The following is a 20,150-nucleotide window of genomic DNA, read 5'->3' on the forward strand; positions in this document are numbered from 1 at the left end:
TGTGAGGGCTCTGGGGACCCTGCTGAGAAAGAGAAAAGCTTGGTGGGGCTGGAGACTGGTCTTGGCGTAGTGCTTCCTCACTCAGTTCCCTTCCTCTCAGACTGCAGATGGGCWCCTCCATCCTCTGGCAGCCTGCACCAGCACAACCCCAGCCAGCCGTTCTTACGCTTTTCTTGTGCTAGTAACTCAGCTGCTCCAGCTGCCTAAGTAGCCTTCATGAGCCCTGAGGGGAGAGCAGATACAAAATATTAACTCAAAAGCTATCTTCACTTGCAGCTAGTGACCCAGTGAAGATAGGAGCACCTCATGCCAACTCAAACTGGTGGCTCAGGCATAGGCGAGGTGGTTTGGCTATTAAAAACAGTCAAGCACTTTGCATTTTTGCAGTGATGTTTATTTATTTCTTGTAGCCCACTGACACAGCTGAATCTGGCAATGGAGCAGATTTTTTTTTTCTTCTTTTCTTAAAGTGTCTATGTGACATCAAGTCAAGGCTAACACTGTAGTCAAAGGCATTAGAGAGGGCAGCAGCAGAAGCAATGAGAGGTGTTGGCAGCATGGCAAGAAGAGCAGGAAGCACCATCCCTCCCACTGCCATAGTGGAGACAAGGTGCAGATGCACATACAATCTTTTTGGTTATCTGAACCAGACAAACACAGCACCATGCAACACAATCTGCAGCTGGAAATGGGTGGAGAACAGGATATGGATAGTTATTGCAGTCTGCTTTTTCAGAAGCAATGTGCCTCAGAAGTGCAGCTGCCCATGGCAGGAGCAGTTCGGTGACTAACCAGGCTGTCAGCAGCTGGGACACAAGCTCCCAAGGAACATTTGCTTGCTGAAGGGAACCACAATTCTCAGGATGCCTCTGCTGGGATAGACCTCTCCCTGGAGCCAGATCCACCCCACTACATTTCACCAATGTTCAAGTATCTAAAATAACTCAAAAAGAACACTATACTGATTTCCTTTGTAGGGGCAGACTACCATGGTATCTCATCAGGTTAAGATTCCTTCTGAGGGTGCCTTCTCTTCCAGCTCTGGCCCAGACCTGCACCTTCCCCGGTGACCCACCGTCCAGCCTAGCTGAAGGCAGCACTGACACAAACATTACMTCTCCTCTAAAGAATGATTGCAATAGCACCTTCCCCTGAACACACTCTGCTGTTAACAGTTCCTCCCACTCCCCACCCTCCACTCCAGATCCCACACAGCCCACTGCCCCATGCTGTGCACGTAGGCATGGAGCCTGGGCCACGTGTGCAGGTGAGTGACACACACCCAAGATCACTCTGTTTTGCTTTGTTCATTGAATCACAGACTTTCCAGCACCTGAATACTCCTCTGCCAAGTGGTTCCTTTACCCCAAGCAATCAGCACAGCAACAGCCAATCCAGAGGTCTCCATGGTAGGGGGGTGGCTCATGCACCCTGGTTTGCAGCTAGGACCTTTGCTCAGCCCTAAAGACTGAGAAAGGCTTCGGAAAGGCAGGCTGGCCCTGTAGCCAGCACCATGCCCTTGTCTGGGCCAGTTACTGTACAAAATGGACAATACACACACATTATTTACAGTCTGTTTTTCACATGATGGAGCAGCTCTTGGCTCGGTCTTTCCTGATCTCCGTGTCATTCATTAAGTCCGTTCTGCCAGGCATCTGTGATGCCCGCTTCAGTCCCCGTTTAGAGTTGCTGCGCTTCAAGTTCTTGTGTATCCTGTTCACCGAGGCAAGSGTAGTCACATGAAAAACATCCCGCACGCTGTTTTCTGAGACCTTGGAGGAGCATTCTGCATAGGCCACTGCCCCAATCTGCCGCGCCAATGCGCTGCCCTGTGAACAGAGAGGGTGGGGAGAGCAGGAAAGAAAGTTARGACATCAGCACCCTGCAGAGAGCATCTTTTTACATCACATTCAGCTCAGCCTGTGTGGGCAGCCTAATCAAAGCATGGGCACAGCAGGGAGCTGCTCTCACAACCTTTATTCATCACCTCCATAAATAAAGCACAAGCATGTGCGAGAGCACTAGGTGTGAGCGTGGCCTCCTGAGAAGACAGCAATGCCAGGTGACACGTGCCTGCGTGCTGGTGTTCCAGCAGCAGCTGAGCTTTGGCTTTGAAGGAGAGGTTGCCCACTTCCGCACAGCTCCCTGCACAGAGCCTTTCCAGGGCTAGGAAGCCTGGAAGACCTGTCCATGCCCAAGTCAGGATGCGACTGCAAATCATTACAGCTCCTCAGCAACAAGCTGTTACAACTAGCAGACCTGACAGCAGGAGGCTTCAGCCCTCCCCTATGAGAGAAGGAACCCAAGTCCAGCTCTCCACCAGAAATCTGGCTGTCAGCCAGCCAGGCACCCACTCCTTGAACTAGTGAGGCCCAAGCACAAAGTAGGCTTCTGAGGGTGCTGGCCCCTGAGGTGTTTACCCTTTTTCACTAACACTGTGCTACCCCCTCAGCTGAGGGCCTGCACAACCCCTCTCACCAGGGCCACCATCTGGCCCCCAGAAGTGGTTGTGGGTCTTCACAATAAGGAGCTAGTAACAGAGCAGTCCAGCAGCAGACCTCCAGCCATGACTTGCCCCTTTGCCAGCAGTGGTTGCCCACAACACAGAACCTAAGCAGAAGAGTCACTTGCAGAGCAGAAAGAGCTAAGCTAAGCTAAGAAACTCAGAAACATCTCCTGCACCCGCCCCTTTAAATGGTTCAGCTTGTCAAATTAGGCATYTCCACCAACTTTGAGGAAAGACATTTCAGCTACTAACCAGAAGGTTGTTCGGCACAGCATCAGGAATAAGCCAAGATCTCCCTGAGGGTAAGGAGGAGTGCTGTGAGATGAGCAGCTCATAGTCTACTTTGTTAGCCAAGATCAAAACAGTTTCAGACCAAGACCTGGCACAGAGGGTCACTTGCTGCTGAGCCTCCTTGTACTAGTATGGCTTGAAAAAAAGCCTCTGCCTTGGTCCCTGGGAACCCTATGGGGCTGGCTGCCAAGACACACCTGCTCATGCGTAACAGGGATGAGGCGCTGCTTGGAAAGCTCCCGGAGCGTGTTGAGGTCTGTCCGCATGTCCAGCTTGCAGCCAACCAGCACAATCTTCGCATTGGGGCAGAATTCCTGAGTTTCCCCTTGCCACTGCAGAGGGCACAAGAGAGAGAAAATGTTCAGAGGCAGCTTCTGTAATGGTCACTGCAGGAGACCAACTGGTCCCTCCACATCAAGATAATTCTAGCAACAGGCAGCCTGCAAGAGCAAAGGCAATCACAGGGTTTCAGCCCTTTATGCCTAGCTTCTTTCAGACCAGGCCAAAAGCCTCATCTAAGCCCCCCTCAGGGGGGAAAGGGCAGGCCAGGAGAATCATGACCTCAGTTCATATCAGATAGTATCTTCCAGCCACAGTTTCTCTGGGCCTCCCAGCCAAGGACAGGACCCCAAAGACCTGATTCACAGCTTCAGCCATGCACAGCCATGAGCTGCACTCCTTTCTCTCAGCAGAGCAACAATGTGCAGGAGCCCTGGCCCCAAACACCTTCTAACTGTCAGCCGAGCCAGCCTGACCTGGCACATCTCTGCACAGGATATGGAATGGAATTAGCCAGAGCCCCAGGACTGCTGCTTGTAGCCACTGAATGCCTGTTTCATGCCCGTGTGCCTCAAGTCTGTAGCACCTGATCTCAGTCCTGCAGCAGTTTTTTGTCCATGCTGAAGCCTGCACACCCAGATCTCAGGAAGCGGGAATGGGCTATAGGTCAAGGGCACAGGTGATGGTGGCCACCAAGGCTAGCAGGGCTCTCTGTGCCCTAATCCTCCGTGAGTGTGCTGGCTGGGAACAGCTCTGGACACTGTGCTGAAGACAGGAAACATAGGGACAGGCAGCTTTCAGTGTTTTGAATATAACATGAGGCTCTAATGGAATAGGCCTGGAGAGCAGGCTTCAGGGGCCAAGCTAGAGCATTGCAGTGTGTATGGTTTATCCAAACAGAGGTTACAGCTGTTAAGATGGTGATCAGCTCATCAGGGCATTTTAATGACTGTCACAGACAGGGATGGGAGTAATCAGAGTGCCTCTCAGAAAACTTTCTGTGCACTTGTTGCAATATGCCCTGTAAGCAGGCTCAACCTAAGCTGCCATCTCCTGCCCTAGGCCTCTGGAGAACTCTCCTGGGTATGACTATGGAAAAATAATGACCACACAGTCTGGTGCACAGATCTGGGACTCCAAAGGTCACCCTTTTTGAGCCTTTTGGAGCACAGTCAGCAGGGAGCTATTTGCACAGCACATTCATTATTTGTTTATCATTGGGAGCCACATTTTTAAGATATTAAGACATTCAGAGCATAGTTACAGCTAGAGAAATAAAGAGCTGAAGCAATGGAAGGTCAGGGCAAACATCCACTTCCTTGGCACTAATGGACTTTTTAGAGCTCCAAAAATGAATGCTCAATATGCAGCTAAGTGTCTGCAGCAGTAAATAAAACCATCACCTGTGACCTCTGCCAGAGGAGATCTGTACAATCRCCATCAGTGTGCCAACATCCGCTTATGTGTCTAGCACTTTTGAAGTAGCAGGCAGATGATAAACAGAGATATCACTAGCTAAAGGTGTCACTTGGAATTAGCAATTTCCTGCTGCAGTAGCTGACAGTAAAGCATATATATACCTCAGGCAATTAGAAGAAAAAAAGCCCACCATCTGGTGTCCGTAACCTGGTGGAGAAAGGAAGTGCTAAGGATAACACAAGTTATATTTGGTCAAATATCTGAACAAAGTAATCACAAAATAAGGAAAATACTTATTTTCCACCAGGAAGTTGGCTTATATTGCTTTCCCATGAACTGCCCTCCCCTGCTGCCAGGGACACTCATCTAGTGGGACTCACGTACATAACTCCACCAGCAGCACACCAGGCTGCCCAGGTTGTGGAGGTCTCTGGTATCACAGCCATACACTGTCAAGGGCTAAAGCATCAGTACGAGGAGGATGCTATAACACTTTCAGAGCTGAAATGCAAACATCCTAATTTATCTGAAGATCCCCAAAGAGATGATGGAGCTATAGGGTCACTTTAACCAGGCAGGAGTTCACAGGTGTCCATAATGACATAGGGTTCCCTGGTCCATAGAGTGGTGTGATCCTCTTCTCACACAATCAACACTCTGGTGGGGAGCTAAGATCTGCTGCACTATCAAGACCTGTCTAATAGTCATGAAGACACCACTCCGTGAAAACCAACTATGTACAAAATGAAAAGCTGTTTATTTGCCTTCTCTCAGGTGGCTCCTTCCCCTTCACTTGTATATGCTGTTTATATAAACTAGGGTCCTACAAATCAAAAGCTAGTTCTGATTTTGCATCCCAGACAGGCAGCAATAATAAAGATTTCCTCTGCTGAATTCGCATCTTTGCCCACGGCTGGAAGAGGCAATGTTATTCTCCTTAATCACCTGATATCAAAAGCTAAACCCCATTTCAACTTCATGGTGTCTTAGGAATTCTCCTCACCTCTGTAGGCTGTAAGCCTGCACCAAAGGAAAACAGGCATCTACTCAGAGGCACTTAAGAAATCCCTTGTGATTTAGAGTTTATTTTAAGCCACTATATCAAAAAGACATTGCCTAACAGTATTTAAAGCCTCTGTGATGCTGCACAGGGAAGACCTTGCACTAAGCAGTGCAGGGTCTCATATAAAGAGTGTCTGCAGAAAGACACAAATAAATCCCAGCTCCAGGTAATTATTAGTGGGTTTGCAGCTCATTAAGGTGTAAGCAATTCGTTTGCATTATTATTCTGCTGACTCCCAAGCTGAGGAGAGAATTCTCTTAGTCCACATGAAGCATGCCTACCTCTACCCAGCAAGCTCTGTACTGGGAACTTTTTGGAGCTGAACACCAAGCCATTGACCATGTTGTCTGAGGGATTTTGTCCACTCACCAGGACATTGGAGCCCCAGCTCTGCTTCTCAGCCCTTCCAGCYGCTGTATAAGAGGCATTTGCTTCAGCACAACGTTTGGCAAAATGCAGAGAGGTCCGAAGGGCAGTCACCACAATATGACTTTCTCAGACAATGGCCAGTCCAGGCCCAGGAGCTTGAGGCTCATTGAGGAAAACAATAGGAATCACAATTCTGCAGTGCCTGTCACTCCTCAGTATCTCAGGGAGCTTCATGAGGTAGATGCCAGCCATGACTCACCTCTAGGACAGGATGCAGCAGCAATCTCTGGCACAGTGGGGAGAGCACACTGAAACCACAGCTCCCTGAATGTCCTGAAATGAAGCACAGAGCGGCCAGGACCAGGGGCGCTCTGGGATGCGAAGGGTCAGGAGGATATTTAGCAGCTCCACTGGACAGCATCCAGTGCTGCTGGTTTCCATGCTGTCACACAGATGTTACCTCTCCCACTGGGCTGAGCATGCACAAGCTTGCTGGAGCAAGCCAGGCTGCTGCATGGTGGGCCACATCCCTGCAGGGCTGCCAGGGGCTGGCAGACCGGCTGCCAGGAAGAGTGGCTCTCCTGCAAGGTGCTAACCAGCAGGTAGAAACTCTCAGCTGCAAACGCTGCCCTTGGCCAGTCAGCTCTGTCAGGGCTGACAGCATTCAAGGCCCTGCATGCTCTCCAGTCCAGAGATTGTGCCATTTTATTTTATTCATGTGTGTATATATATATATATGTGTGTGTGTGTGTGTGTGTGTGTGTGTGTGTGTATTTTATACATTCATGTATATATATTTATTCAGGCTTGAAATTCAGTGTCCACAGCTCATTATTCTTGTTGTTAAACTGCAGGGAACTGATTACTGTCCTTTCTACTGTGCAGATGATGAACTGAGGGGACAGCGAACAAACTGAGCACTCTGCTTGCATGGAAATAGGCACCAGGGGCCACTTCTCAACTGCTGCAAGCAATTCATTAACACTCTGACTGGTGGTTATGCTAACAAGGAATGAACAACACTTTCCAAGGTCTTCATTAAAAACAGAACGAATGTCCTGCATTTCCCTCTGTCGCCACATTTGCACGCATGCATACACATAGATACCTTCCCTACCACAAGCTACATTATTCACAGGGCTCCTTTCAAATGGAAATATCTTGCTTTCTGCTTCAAGTGATACGGGGATTGGCAGCAGCAGACCATCCTCATCTGAGTATGCCACCTTCAGCTAAGGTCTGGCTACATGGGCCAGAGCTTCTAGCCCTGATCACAGCACCTGAGAGCTGGACCCCAAGCTAGCCCCACATGCTGCTGCGTAACACACTGTCTCACAAGTGAGGACACATGCCAGGCACTGACCTTCTTAAGCACACTGTCGAGGGTCTCTGGGCGGCTGATGTCAAAGCAAATGAGCACTGCATCTGAGTCCGGGTAGGCCAAGGGACGGACATTATCATAATACGCTGAGCCTGCAGAGAGGAGAGGGAGGAGAGTTGTGAGCAGAAAATCTCATCCCACCAACTGCCCACAGGGGCAGACTAGAAGCCCAGCCTTGTCTGTCAAGCAAGAGATGTTTAATTCCAGTAAGAACTAGGGACATCATGGTTAACAAGCTGGTCTCTTGAGAAATACAAGACAAAAACTGCACATCAGCACCCAGCCAACRACCCAAGTATTTCCTTTTGAGGGTCAAGGTCCTTCTGATGAAACTAGAGCTCATCTCTTCTCTCATTCAGAATAGCATAATCTAGGGTAAATGCCATACAAAGGTGCCCAGAGAAAACCATGCTCTCCATGCAGCCCTGTTTTCCTGGAGCTCTGCTGGCTCCTGGCTCTTCCCTGCAAACACCAATAACCATTGGCACTAGAGAGCCTGCTGCAATTACACCAAGTACAAGCAAGACAGTTGTCCTGAGATATCCCAAGGTATTGTCTTCGTGTTCTTAGAGTTATCCCTTTGGACGTTAGAAATAAATGCAACTTTTACATACTCTCCCTTCCAAGGAAGCATCTGGCGACAGTGGAGCTGTGCTGCCAGGGCATGCTGTCTCTCCGCAGAGAAGAGAGCTTAGAAGGGCTGTGATATCAGAGCAACACATGCCTCTCTACCCTTGCATATTTGTTTCTGTTACTTGTCATGCAGTTGCTGTAGCACTAATGGCAGCAAGGTGTAGCTGAGAGAAGGTTGCAGACAAAAAATGCTGCTGCTGTAGTAGCTGGCTCATCTGTGTGTGTTTCAAATGCAGACATGGATTGCATTAATTTTTATGGAGCAAAATCAGCCCCACTAGAGCAAAATAGCAGTAACACATTTGCGCTCCTACTCCTTTCTGACTGTGTATCTTTATTATGGGGACTTCACTCCCAGAGACTGTGAGAATTTAAGACAGGTGAAAAAAGAGATGCCTTCTGCACTGGATTTAGACTGGAAAAAAGTCAGACAGATTCTTTTCTGTACTTAGAAGATGTGCCAGGGTTTGGAGAACAAGCTATAAATGAGAGAGGATGATTCCGTATTCTGTAGGATTTCTCAGTTAGCAGGCAGAATGCCCAGTCTGAATCCAGCACAGCTATACACACACACACACACACCTCCCTTCATGTAAATCTCAGCCATTAAAGTCATTGTCCCATAATGTTTTTATCTGAAGTGCATTCTGTGTATGATTGTAAATGCCTCAGTAAACAGTAACAGAGCAATCAGTTCATTGCTACTTAAAAACACTGTTTCAATTTTGTATTTGGCTTTACCATGGCTGAAACTTCCTGGAGGGATGAGATGCAGATATTTTTTTAAATCAAAAGGGGAAGCAGAAACACCAGAGTCCTTGTTGACTTCGCCTCCTCCAAAAAAAGACTCACCCACCCTGAGGCAGAGGAAACAGGATGTGCTTCCTGTGCTACCCCTTGGGAATACTTGGAGCCAGCACTTTCCCACCCTGTGAGGAGGCTGGAGCACTCAGCCCTGGTGTCAAACGGCTCCTTGATGAAGTTCAGCACCTGATGAATTATGGATGATGGTGGCTTATGTTTCCGGGAGGCTGAGGATATGCCTTGGCTAAGCATGCAAGAGAAAGGGCTGATTTTCCACAGGGGCCTCGGATTTTTGGGCTGTGCTTGGGCTCACAGCTGGTCCACAGCCTGGATGAGGGCCTGGTCGCTCCAGCAGAGGAGCCACGGTTGGGGCTCTCCTGCTGCATACCAGGCACTTCACACACATCCCCATACAGGACAAAGCCAGGAGAGCAGGCCCTGCTGTGGCCACCTCTTTGTGTGCCCAAAGCCCACAAGAGGCTGGTTGAGCACTGAGATGTGTTGCTTCCTCAAATCCGACCCAGCTCCAAGGAGACTGACCACCTCACTCCCTCCTTGATGCCAGCTTGCTGCAGGATATCCCAGGCAATCCATAGAGGGCCCTGGGCAGCCTGCAGCATTCAAGGTATGCTCCAGCCAGCACTTTGCCAGCCATGCTCATGCAGCCCCACCATCCCTACCACAGACTGGGGCAAGCACCTTGCGATTTGACGCGCATTTGGATTCAACACAACATGTGCAGCAGGTATGTCCAGCTCCTCCTAAGGACTGCCGGGTTGCTGCCAGCCTGCAGAGGAAAAAGACATCCACACCCCCATGCTCCTGCCAGTTAGAAAAGCCACACCAAGATCTTTTTTCATACAAAGTCACTGCAAAGAGAAGCAGCTGGCATCCAGCACAGGAGAAGCACTCTGATCCTCTGCAGAAAACCCAGCCCTCTTCCTAGAGCAAAAGTCATGCTCTCTCCATGGAAACAAGCCCATCCCTGCTGTGCCCTCACCAGTTTTGGGGACAGAGGATCCAGGCTGATGCAGGAGAAGGCAAGGTGTGCCAGGGAACCCTGGGTCCCAGGCTTGGAGATTGTTGATGCTTCAGGATCAGGCTGGCATAAGGGAACTGCTCCCTCCCACATTCCTGCAGCACATTCCACGTTCCTGTTCCACTGAAGCAGAGGCAGCACCAAGGTCCTCTTCAGACAGATCATTTTCAGCCTCTTGCCTGCTGCAGGTTAGCAGACAGGAYGTGCATCCAGCACCGATTCTGCATGCTCAGGCTCCTTTGTTGGGGCTGTACCCTTGCCCCATGCACAGAGGGGAACCTGCCTCCAGGCAGAGACCCCTGCCTCTCCTGGCAAGCRTGTGTTTCCACACACATACTCTCCCTATAGGTCCTGTTTTGCATAAACACGGCAGGTAAATTTGCCCCCCTCACAGCCCAGAAACACTCCCCRTTGCAGGTAGGTGTGGCTCCTTTCAACACAGGCAGTGCTACTGCCAACTGTATCAGAGCAATCTGCTGCTTCCCTTAGCACCAAGAGCCTGCACACCGTGAGCAGCTGAGCATGGCTCCAGCTTTGTCTGGGCATTCACAGGGCTGCCGCTATCTCATTCCAGTGCCAGGAGGTATGTTCTCCCCATCTGTGAACTGCAGGAGCAGAGATCCCTGCACTGAAGGAGAGAATGTGAGAGAAGGGTTGCTCTAAGTCAAGAGCCTSATTTTCTTAATGAGATCAGAATTGCCTTCATATTCATTAACTTTCTGCTCCCAACTCCAAAGAGCAGGAGCASCCCATGGCACATTCACAGACAGCTCAATTCACAGCTCCTCCTGGAAGCTAGCAAGAGCCAATGCTTACAGCCTCTGCTGCAGAACAGCTCTGCCCCATCCTGGGGACAGGGGGAGGCGGGTGGTCAGCAATGTCCAACAGAGCAGGAAAGGTGCTGTGCTTCAGACTTGGATAATTCCCAGCTTTTTTAATTGGTGTCTCTATTGAACAGGGAATTCTCATTGGGGGATTATTACTTTAGCTTTTGCATCTCAGCTCCTTCAGCTCCAGGTCTCCAGTTTTATTGGTTCTGAGTACTCAGTACCTCTCAGATATTCCAGCAAGACACCCCAGAGATCTACTGTCTGGCACTTCCAAGCACACATGCACCCAAGCTTATGTCTGCATATCCAGCCTTCCTTTACAGCATGAGTCATTCTCCCAGTTGGCACCCMGGTTTGCATGAAACAGGACCTATGTGCATCTGGTCGTGATTAAAGAGAAAAATAAATGGAGAAAGTTGGCTGCCAAAATCGGCTTAAAAATAAAATCCATGCTGTTGCTGTCTGAACTTCAGAGGCAGATCCAGTCATGAATAGCTCTTCTTCCTTATCAGCTGGCAGCCCCTCAAAATGCCTGGCACTGTGACTCAGCCAGCAAGCCTGCTCTTGGGCAGGGGACAGAAACGTGCTGTTTCACCTATACCAACACAGTGTTAATCTTCATTTGTTCCTTATTAGCTGTTTTGAGAGATAACGAGCCTCYTCACATGGGCACCCTCCATTCAACTGCAGCACTTTGCAAACCAGGAAAGCAAATATGTATGCAGAGCCATGATCTGCTCCACAAGAGACTTGCACCACCCCCAGCCAGCTCTGGCTTGAAGCAGAGAAAGGTACTGCCAAGGCCTACATTTTTCAGCATTGCACTTGATTCAGAGGTTTCACTGTAAGCTCTCCCCATACAGCCAGAACTGCTGCAGCTCAGGCTGCTTTCTGTAGGGACAGCCAAGAGCATCCTCACAGAGCAAAGCAGAAATTCATCCCAACTTTCTGAAGTGCTGCATCAACACACTTGGAAAGCATCCATCGCATTACCTCCCAGTGGACTTTAAAGAGACTCTACAGGATACTCTTTGCTAGAGAAAACCCACTGCCAGTGCAGCCAACCCTTTGTCCAGAGGACTAACCTGCTGCAGTAACCTGCTGGGATCCTGACTCCCAGCCATGGCAAGAGAGATGATCCCTTTCACTGGCATGGATCGAAGCCATTCCTCACAGAGCTTCACCAGCCCCTTGGCTCTCTTGCGCTTCCCAAGACCAGGGCTCAAGCCCTTCCAAGTTGCTATGTATCATTATTATGTGCTCAGTGCTTCCTGGAGCTAAGCAGGGCTTTCTAGATGGGAATCCACAATTCCAACAGGCAAAGAAATTTATCCAGGCAACAGCATGCTAGAGGCAAAAGCTATGCATAGAGGAGCACAACTCTGTGCCCTCTCCTCAGCCTCGCAGGCTGGACAGGGAGCACTCCAGGTCCAGARAGGAGCAGTGCAGCTGCAGTAGCTGTCTGCTCAGCGGCTGGGGACACACAGGATCAATCACCACTTCCCTTCCCCACATTCGTGTTCCAGACRCTGCCGCCCTGCTTAATATTACATGAAGTGCCAGTGAATGTAATGGCTGTCATAAGTTGCTTCTCTGGCAGGGCAGATGAAGGTGTTAATAATAACATGATATTTTATTTATATCACACTTTTAAAACTGAAAAAAAAATCTCTRTGCAATTCAGAGACATGCTGGGCATGGAACCACCCACCCAGCTGCTTCCAACACTGACTGCAGCAGTGCACAACAGCCTGTGGAGAAAGCTGCTGCTGCAGACTGAGAGGGCAATAGCTGGGCAGCCTGGGAGCAGTGCCAGCTGGGTGCTCCCCTCCTTGCACCCGGCACTTGCCTCTCTGGGTAGGGTTTTGAATACAGTCACCCAATGCATGCAGCTCATTTGCATGAGAAAGGCACATATCCTGGTATAACAGCCCAGCTATTGTCTCCTCCCAGGGCCTGCCAAGGGAGAAGCATAAAAATGCTGGATTGAAAACCTGACAGTGAATGAAAGGGGCAGAAGTGGCAGCTGTCCCAGGCACCCTGTAAGAAAGGCCAGGCAGTCCTCATGGTGAGCCTGCAAAAACCTCAGCTGTTTTTCTGAGAAATCCAGGATACTCCAGAGCTGCCATTTCCTCTGCAAATGCACCAAAAGGACACAGTCACACTAAAATACTTCCCCATTGCTATAAAGGGGGAAATAAGCCCAGAGAGTCAAAGTTTACAGTGGAGGCAGGAAGAAAGGAATTCAGCTTCAGAAAGCACTTGAAAGCAGCATCAGTTCTATGGCCCCAGAGGTCATGGGTAGTCCTTTTATCCTCCTGGGTACAGACTGGGAAAGAAATTTTTCTTCCATGTTCTTTTTGCTGAACTAAACTGGACCATGCAAAGGCTCAAACAGCATTTACATGAACTAGGCAGGTCAGGGACCTCCCCAATGAAAGGTGGGCTTGGATACAAGGAGGCAGCTTCACACACACACACACACACACACACACACACACACCCCTACTAACAGCAGCCTTGCCCATGGTCTCCTCTGCCTCAGAGGTTTCCTGCACACACCTCTGGCCACCAGTCCCTCTGGAAATATTGCTGGCACATCCCATCTTGCAAGAACCCCCAAGACATCTCTTCCTTCACCATGCAGCAGTCTGAAATGTCACCCACATAGATCCAGGGTGCTCTGCCTCCAGCATCCAAGGAGGAGTCTCCCAGAGCCAATCTGTCGCTCATATGGAACCAGGAGCATGGCAAGCTCTGCAGACCCATTTCCCTGCCTTGAAGATGTGAGCTGCCTTTAGAAAGTAAGATAACATGCGAAGAGAAATGGCTGTGTGTCCCTGGCACATGACAGATCAGAACACATAAATGCCCCTCACGCTGCCAGTACCATTAGTGCCAGGGGACTTTATAAGCAGGGGCCAGGAAATTRGCTACTACAGCTCCTGACCCTGCAATACCTGCACATCAAGGAGATGATGTGCAGGAGTTCAGAGACCAACTACATACTCTGTGTGAAACCAGACCCTCTCTCCYGAAAAGAGATCAGAAATTTCTTGCTGGAAGATCAATGAGCAGCAGTATATTCCAGAGCACCCTGCAGGTCTCAGCTCAGCCAGGGCTTAGAGGCAGGCTAAGGATCCCAGACCCTCATCTGGCTGGTTATTGTCTGAAAGTTGTCTGAAAGGAGAAGAAAATGCAGATCATGTTGATTCAAGGAACATTTCTGACACTAATATAGTGCTCATTACAGTCCAGCCCAGAATGGTGACAAGTGACAGAGAGACATTAAAGAACTGGTGACAGAAACATGGACACACAAGCAACCAGGGACTCTGACGAAAGCAAGCAGCACACTCTGAAGTCAGGATCTGAGGAACTCAGGGAGTCACAATTCAGAAACAAGAAGTGATTAATGACATTAGAGATTAAAGAGAGTTGAATTGAGAGCAGAGTAGACCTAGTGAAAGAGTGAAACCATGGTTGTGCCTGGTTCCACCTTGCAGCAAAGACACAACTGTCTGCATGGGAACCACCAGGCAGAAACAACATACCACCAACCTGCAAGCCACAAGGTGCCCATCTGCTGCCCTGGGTTCCTTGGCATTGTTCACAGCAACATCGCAGCAAGACACAGCCAGCTGCAGTCTCCATCCAAGAGGCCATTTCCATTCCATCCAAGCAGGCAGAGCTTTTGACAGTGCTGCAAAGAGAGCTTCTGCCATTCCTGTAGGCAAGAACTTCAGAAAGGTTTTACCCAAGTGAAGACCATAATTTGTTCTTCAGAAGTTCAGGCATGACAGAACCTCATGATGGAAGGGTCTGTTTCTTCCAGGCAGCTCAGCTAGGGCCAGCCAGTTGCCTTGAAGTGCCAAGGACTCTGCCTGCCCGCCAGAGTAGTGCACAGAACACTACATCTCTCCTGCAGAGATGGGGCATCCTATTTGCAACAAAGGGAGACAGAAAACAGCAGAGAGAACTGCCAGCCATTGCTGCAAGCACATGTAGTCCTATCCTCTGAAGGACACAAAAGAGGTAGCTTGGCCACCAGCACAAAGTCTTTTAGATAAGCTTTTCTTCTGGCTCGGCTGCACTATTTTTCTTGCTTGTGCAACTTTACCTTAAGCCTCTGATGTCCAGAGAAAGAGAAAACTGTTCTGTGACAACGAACAAGCAATCATCTGGAAAGTGCATGACAAACAACAGCTAATCAGTTTCGACAATTAACCTCTGCTCCTAATTCTTGTGATGCACTTCAAGTCAATGAGTAAATTACAAAACAGCCCAGCTGGCATGTCTTCAGGATAGACATGATCAGGATGAAGGGAATGGTATTTGCACAGGCCAAAGTGGCATTTCTGGGCCCCTCTCCAGATGTCATTACTGGTTTTGCTGGATTTATTGGCAGAGGACTCCCTGGCCATAGCAAGCAYAGGACACTGCTGCCTCACCCTGCCCCATACCCACTCTCACACCAATGCACAGCATGCAGAGCTTGCTTGGACGCATGTGCAAACTCTGCAGCTCAGAGGCAGCTCCGGAGGCTCCTCATGGAAGTACCGGCAGCACATTCAGGGGAGCATCCCTGCATGTCTGAAACTGTGCAGGGCTGCAGAGGCCGCCTGCATAGCTGGTCGAGGCTCCGCAGAAGGATGCTGGAGATCCCACCTGCAAATGGCTGACAAGGGGGACAAACAGGGAAGTGCCATGTCGCTTTCTGGTGCTGCTGCTGTGTCACAAGGGCAGCTGGCATCACCACAACTTGCCTGACACCTCCTCAACGGGCCGCAGCAAGGAATGGGAGTGGCAAGATTCCCACAACACATCTGCCACATGCTCTGGGCTTTAGGGACCTCATCTGAGGGCTGAGCAAACGCAATTTTCTTTATACAATGCTTCACATTTCAAGCTTGCTGTGCACGAGCAGCAGATCCCTCCTGGCTGCTTGGCTACCAGATACAGTTTCTCCCCACAGGAAAGGCTGGGCCTGTAAACTTGTGTGGTTTAATTAAGCAGAGATCTTATCTCCAAGACCTGGCACTGAGGGAAAGCCACATCCTCAGGATTACTGAGCACAGTAGAGCCACAGTGCTTCCCCGCCGCACTGAGGAGCCTTGCGCGCAGCCTGCTCCTATCCCCCTGGCCCTAGGTCCCCTGCCTAGGCACACAAGCCTGGCAGTGCTCCTGGCGCTCAGGAGAGCTGCCACTCCTGCACTACAGGAAAGGGCCTGGGTGGCCATGTGTGGCCCCGCAGGGCAATGCCCCCCGGCTGTGCTATACCTGCCAAGTGCAGCTAGGCTCCCACCCATCGCAGGTTTGCCTTCCACCCGCTAAATCAAAGGCCTTTCTGCAGCTTTCAGCTGCAAGTCTTCGAAATTCTATCCTGCTGGTTACTGACCTGCTTGAGCATATGACCAAACTGCACAAATTTTTAGGCTTAACTATGTATTTATGAGGAGATGGGGCACAAGCAGGTTGCTTGCCAACTCCTAGCAGCAAAAGGGAGCCTGGGAGGAGTTATTTTTGTATGCAAGGACAGCTTTGCATTTTTTTTTCCACTTCAGAGAGCAAGTAGCAGCAAACCCTTCCAAGACAGAGCTTCCCCCTGCACAAGGCAGAGGCGGCTGCAACATCGGAGCCAGGCACTGGGAACCAAGGCACAGTCAGCCCTGGTGTCCACTGCTCAACTTGGCCTGTTTGGCATTCTCTGCTGCCCAGGCACCAAAGCCAGCTGTGCCACGGGTCACTCCCAGCAGCAGCGGCTCCTGCCATTCCTCAAAGAGCAGAAGAGCCCCTGCCAGCAGCACCAGAAGAGGGCAGTGAACATTCGCCCCTGCACAGGCAGCCCCCCCAGGGCAGGAGGTTCTGCTCGGCACTGTGAGCCGCATCAGCCAAGACAATGGTACCAAAAAACAAACAGCCCTGGGTCCTGTCCCAGCTCTGCTGGCTCGTGCTGGAGGCCACCAAGCCAGGAGGAGCCTCTGGCATGAAGGAGTTGATCCAAAAGCCCCTGCAAAGGCCTGCRCCCAGGCTGCCGCACACCAAGTGGCTCCTCTTGAAAAATAAAGCCTGGACACTGGCTAAGACTCAGGCCTAGGCAGCTCCGTGCTCTAGTACCCTAGGCAGGCACCCGGATCTTACAGAGAACACAGCTACCACATCACCCTAAAAAGCCCAACTTCCCGCGGCATCTCGTAGTCATTGCACTCCCTTTCATGCCACTGAAGCACAGAGATGCAGAAGCACAGAGATGCAATGCATCCAGTCTTTACAAAATGTTATTAGCAGTCAGAAAAGCCACCCACCCTCCCAGGACCTGGCTGCAGAAGCAAGGAAGAAATCCTTCCTGCCAAGTTTTGGCACTATATGTCTAGGAGGCACCCAGCCCTTTTGGGAACAGCATTCCTGAGCCAATAGGCATCCCGTCAAACAGGAGTTTCCCCATGCCACCAAGATATCTGGGCAGTGCAGAAAAGTCATTTCTGTGCCAAGGACACTCAGCCAACAGACAGCAAAGAGAAAAATTTGCCAGAATGGGAGTCTGAATGAGCAAAGACGCGCATCTCCTCGAGGCTCGGGAGGTGCTAGAGCGCTGCAGTCTGAGCCCTGGATGACAGGCAGCTCCTCACCTGCCCCTCTTCCCTCCTGTGCTAAGTGGCCAAATTGCCTTTCAGTGGAGGCTTGGAAAAAGGGCACATAGCAAAGGCTTTTGGGAGGAATGAGATATCCCCGCTGTGCAGTAAGACAGCACCTGAATCTGTTTCACTCTCATGCTGCCCGGATGTGGCACTGACTCAGAAACAAAAGTGAACTGTAACACCAGACATCTGCAGGCAATGGGAGCAGAGACAAGTCAGTCCTGCACTCACTTCTCCCAGGCAGGGACAGAGGCGTGAGGCACTGCAGTGGCACAGAGCCTTTGCCCTCCTTCAGCCACAGAGGTTTCACTCTTGCAAAGGAGGCTCGGCACTGCAAATTCCCCAGAGTCACCTCCAGCCTCAGAAAAATCTCAATGGGCAAAGGGCTAAAAAGCCATTTAAAGGAAACTAGAGGCCCTACTACAATTTCAGAGCCATTCAATTCCCCTTTGCTTCTGTTCACCTCACAGTAAATTCCCCAACTAGATTTATTGGCTGCTAAACGTGGCACAGTCAGCATTTGCCACTTTGCAGGAGGGACAACTGCAGCCCGCAAGGCTGTGCTAGCCAGCTCTGCATGCCCCAGGTCCCTAAACACCGTCACAGCCAGCTACGAGAGAAGAAAACAAAATAAAACAAAAGAAATCAGGTGTCCGCTCACCTGCCCAGGTGTCTGTCCAGGTCTCCAGAGGGCGGAGAGACGAAAGCTTCAGTTCCAGGTCCTTATTGAAGGGATGGCAAGCACTGGCAGCACATGAGGTCCTGCAGCACCCGCTGCCCTGCCTAGCAGGGAAGGGATTCATCACCACTGTCAAGACCCTGCCTGCAAAGCCACTCCAGCATGGCAGCAAGGGGAGGGCAGCCAGGCACCCGCTGTGCTGCACAAGGCGGGCAGCAAGCCCCCTTCGAGCCCAGCAGCCTAGCTGCTTCCTTTCACTCTCTGTGAAACCTCTCCCACCAAAGCATCACCAAAGGGCAGTCCACAGCCAAAAGTGCAGTTTGATTTCTAAGGAAAATGATTGTATATATCTTCACAGGACTGTTAAGCAAAGAGCTAGCTCCTGCGAGTTTCAAATTCCAACTGCAACAAAAGGGAATTTATCTGGAAAACTGTCCAGTGACCTCTATCTGCAGTCAAGCTGTTAAAAAGGGCTTATGTTTTTCATAAGAAAAAGAGAGAAAGACTCAAAGTCCCTTTCTCCCTGGCTATAGAGAAAGGAACAAGACAAACACAGAGCTTTTGTTTAAAAAGGTAAAAATGAAAGCATAACAGCATCAGGTGCTGGTGTCAGATACACACACACAGCTTTAAAGCCCCTTTCCCACATCCTTTTCTTCCAATATGTGTAAGGTCAAAGGCAAACATTATAGAGAATTCCTAAAAGCAATGGGGCACCAGCAACACAGCAGCTGCCGYGTCGGAGCCACTCGTGTGCCCAGCTTGGCTCCTAGTGGAGCAGAGCTGTGGCCCTGCCGAGCCCACCATCTTGGCATCTCAGTGCTTCTCCCACTGCCGCAGCACCAGAGCTGCCCTAGCCGAGAGCCTCTGCCAAGCACRGCACAGAGGAAAGACCCTTTTTCAACCCAAGACAAAGCAGCACAAGCAATGTCTCCCCTGCCAGGAAGCCCCCAGTACAGGCTCAAGAAACATGTTTTACACATTTGAACTAGTTCAAGACTCAGTAAAGCCACTGCTCTAGATAAAGCCAGGCCAATTCAGCAACTCTGAGGGATACAAAATTATAGCAAGGAATTTGAATGTACAAGAACAAAGAAATTCTCAGGTCACATGTAAATTCACCATTGCTCTTGAACACGCAGAGGGCTTAATTTCTCATTAGAACTCCAGAAGCAAAGGGGAAAGAACCAGCAAGTCTGATGCACATGCACTGACCGAGCCCAGAGCTGGCTGCACCACATGCACGCAGTGGCCAGGAGATAAACTGCTGGCATAAGCTTTGCTAGGTGCCAATACTTCAATCAGCTCTGCATCAGACAGTTCACTTGCAACTGACACCCCGAACAACATGGGGTACCAAGCTTGGGATGGCTGCAACAGCCATGCCTTCGGCCTCCCGCAGAACTGCCAGGGACAYAAAGAGGCAGAAATGAAATAAGAAAAGCACCATAGCACTGGTGCAGGGCAAGCGACTMAGGGGAGCACACTCCTGCGGCGCACTCCTCGCCAAGGTGAGGTCTCCCATTGCAGGGCGCTGCTGGCTCTTCCCCACTCCTGCCCCATCACATCTCACACACCCCAGAGCCGCTTTCGTTACTGGCCTGGGTGGCCAAGGATGGACAGCAGCAACCGCGCGGAGCCCTGAAAGGCAGCGGCAGCGAGCCCGAGCGCCCAAAGCGAAGGTGCTAGGAAAGCCCCGAGGGGGCACCGCAACCGCCCGGCACCGCGAGGCGGCCCGCGGCCACCAGGCAGCCCCGGGGGAGCGTCTGGGTGCCGGGGAGGTGCCCCGAGCCGCCGCTGGGGGAGCGCCGGGCCGCCCCGAGGGGAGCCCCGGGGGAGCGTCCGGGCGCCGGGGGGGCGCCCCGAGCGGCGCCGCGCCCCGCGCCACCCCGGCCCACCTGAGGTGTCCCACATGTTGAGCTCGGTGCGCTGCTTGTCGATCTCGAAGCTGGCCGTGTAGTTCTCGAAGACGGTAGGCACGTAGCTCTGGGGGGAGACGAGCAGAGGGGAGCGGAGGTGAGCGGAGCGCAGGGGAGGGCAGGGGAGAGGATGGGAGCGGCGCGGCGCGGCCCCCCCGCCCGCCGCACCTCGGGGTAGCAGTCCTTGGCGAAGACGTGCAGCAGCGCCGTCTTGCCGCACTGCGTGTCGCCCACCACCACGATCTTGCAGCGCGCCAGGTGCCCCTCCATGGTGCAGGGCCGCGCCGCCCGCGCCGCCGC

General features: G+C 51.1%; 1 protein-coding gene across 2 annotated transcripts; it reads right to left on the minus strand.

Moving 5' to 3' along the window:
- Window positions 1–378: 378 nt before the first annotated feature.
- On the minus strand, window positions 379–20,144 carry RND2 (Rho family GTPase 2). Of its 2 annotated transcripts, XM_085314770.1 has the most exons (5): window positions 20,019–20,144; window positions 19,830–19,917; window positions 7,291–7,400; window positions 2,995–3,129; window positions 379–1,829 (listed from the first exon to the last, which is right to left on the minus strand). In XM_085314770.1, the coding sequence occupies exons 1-5, from the start codon at window positions 20,118–20,120 to the stop codon at window positions 1,581–1,583; spliced, it is 684 nt and encodes a 227-aa protein (XP_085170896.1). In that variant the 5' UTR covers window positions 20,121–20,144; the 3' UTR covers window positions 379–1,580. The 2 variants fall into 2 exon arrangements, with proteins under 2 accessions (XP_085170896.1, XP_085170897.1); XM_085314771.1 differs by lacking the exons at window positions 19,830–19,917; window positions 20,019–20,144 and adding an exon at window positions 17,914–19,204.
- Window positions 20,145–20,150: the final 6 nt, after the last annotated feature.

Source organism: Rhea americana, unplaced genomic scaffold (assembly GCF_003343005.1).
Source record: "Rhea americana isolate MKP2758 unplaced genomic scaffold, rheAme1 scaffold_410, whole genome shotgun sequence".
In the NCBI taxonomy this organism is placed as follows: domain Eukaryota; kingdom Metazoa; phylum Chordata; class Aves; order Rheiformes; family Rheidae; genus Rhea; species Rhea americana.